We start from the raw sequence: 2075 nt of genomic DNA on the forward strand, positions 1-2075 counted from the left end.
ACCATTGGGCTAAACAGAGACAGTTAGTTTGGTGCAGGGTTGTAAATACTGTAAATAGTGGATATGAGAATAGACACAAGTCGAGACTATGTACATACTAGATATTATGATACTGTACTTACTTACACAAATATAGTATTTGTTGTTGTAGCGGCAACAGAAATACATCATCTGTGAAAATTTTGAACTGGCTAGCTATCACGGTTCATGAGTTACAATGTAGGTCACTACAGACGAACAGACGGACAGCGGAGTCTTAGTAATAGGATCCCGTTTTTAGGGTTTCGTAGTCACCTAGAAACCCATAGTTACCCTTTGGGTACGGAACCCTAAAAATGGATATCATATATTCAAAAGTCTGTGCCCAAAGAGAGAGTCGTGGAATGTATGGGGCCCAATACTCCACAACTCTTCTCTTTGCGCACAGACTAAAGATTCTTTGGACTAAAGTCTTTTTTACCTTTTTGTATGTTGAGTTCACTTTAATTTCAGTTTATTTAAACTGGCTGCACGTAGTGATCATATACTCTATAGACATCTCGAAAAAAATTATATATTGTCACTTTTATTCTAGAAGCAAAAATCAAGACAAAAGGTGACGTAAATTTTTTGCCGTCGTTCATATAACGTGAAAATGAAAAAAGGTGTTTTTACTATATTCTTTTTAGGGCTTGTCTGTATTTCTTACGCAGAAAATGTGAAGAAAAGCGTCGATAATTTACGAGCCGACGTGAACGATGACATTGGCGACAACGATGAGGCTAAAGATATAGCTATGGAGATTCCGGAAATGGAGCCAGAAAACAAAACCAAATTTAATCTATGCAGTGCTAGAAGGCAAAACAACAATATGCATCCTATATTAAACGCTACTGCCAAACAGTTCCCCTTCGTGGCAGCATGCCTATCTCTAAGTGATATACATTTATGTTCTGGCACGGTAATCGCCAATGGCATGATACTAACCACGGCTTCATGTATCCAAAAGCAAATCAATGCCGTGTTATTGCATACACTAATTGCTAAGCGAAACGCCCAAGGAGCAGAGCGAATCAGTGTGATTAAAACTGAAAAATTCCCAAGTTACACCGGAGAAGAATCTCTTAATGATGTTGGAATTGTTTATACGCATAAATTTAATTCTTCAATTGCCTCCAAGATTAAACTAAGCAACTACACTACCGCCCAGAACCTCGTAGACATGGAGCTTTTCGGATTTGGGCTGAACGAACAGCCCGGTTACTCAGAGCAACTTCAATATGTCGGTGTAGAGCATCGTTTTACGGGAAGCCCCGGTAATAGGCTGAATGTTTTCATCGACTGCATTGAAACGAAAGAGTCGACTTGTTTCACCGATTACGGCGGCCCTGCTATTTTTGGAAATGAACTTGTAGGCGTAATAGTAAAGGGATCACCAAATTGTATTCAAGAAATATCGCCTAATTATGCTATAAACAAGGAAATGGCTACTATTTTGCCAACTTTCGCCTTCAAAGCTTGGCTAGACGAAAAAATAAGGAATGAGGAGGAAAAAAACATTATTTCAATTCCTACGTTCCCACAAAAACTAGTCGGAATTGAAGAGTTGGAAACCAAGCAGTTTTCATCTGCATTTAATCCTGTAGCTTGTGTTTATATTATTTTTCTACTTTGTATGTTTCCATTCTACTTTCATTGAAACATTGTTAACATTTTTGATTAGAAGAATGTTTGGTTGAATAAAAATTAGTTAAAAGTTCCATATATTCTTATTCATAATAACACTAAACTATACAATTTCTAGGGCCCTACAATATGAAGGATCGAGCAGTGTAAGTACCTACAGGGAGTAGGGTACACGAGACATACGCCCCTGACAAACCCCCGAACGTACGACCCGGCGTACCCCCTACCCTCAAACGTACGGCATTTACTATACTTAGAAGAGAAAGTGATGAGCAGTGGTGTGTTGATTGACTATTTATGTCTCCAAACCATCGCCGACAGCGTAGCCCACGAGCCAGAAACTGTCTCGTCTTAACGCATTCACTGCCAGGGGGCGTGGCCTAGGAACAAACTTGTATGACGGTGGACCA

At 39.4% G+C, this 2075-nt stretch overlaps 1 protein-coding gene across 1 annotated transcript; it reads left to right on the forward strand.

Annotated features, from left to right (window-relative positions):
- The first annotated feature begins 540 nt into the window (after positions 1–540).
- Positions 541–1741, forward strand: LOC134804614 (trypsin-like). Its single transcript, XM_063777716.1, has one exon. The coding sequence runs from the start codon at positions 635–637 to the stop codon at positions 1676–1678; it is 1044 nt and encodes a 347-aa protein (XP_063633786.1). The 5' UTR covers positions 541–634; the 3' UTR covers positions 1679–1741.
- Positions 1742–2075: the final 334 nt, after the last annotated feature.

Source organism: Cydia splendana, chromosome Z (assembly GCF_910591565.1).
Source record: "Cydia splendana chromosome Z, ilCydSple1.2, whole genome shotgun sequence".
Lineage (NCBI taxonomy): Eukaryota > Metazoa > Arthropoda > Insecta > Lepidoptera > Tortricidae > Cydia > Cydia splendana.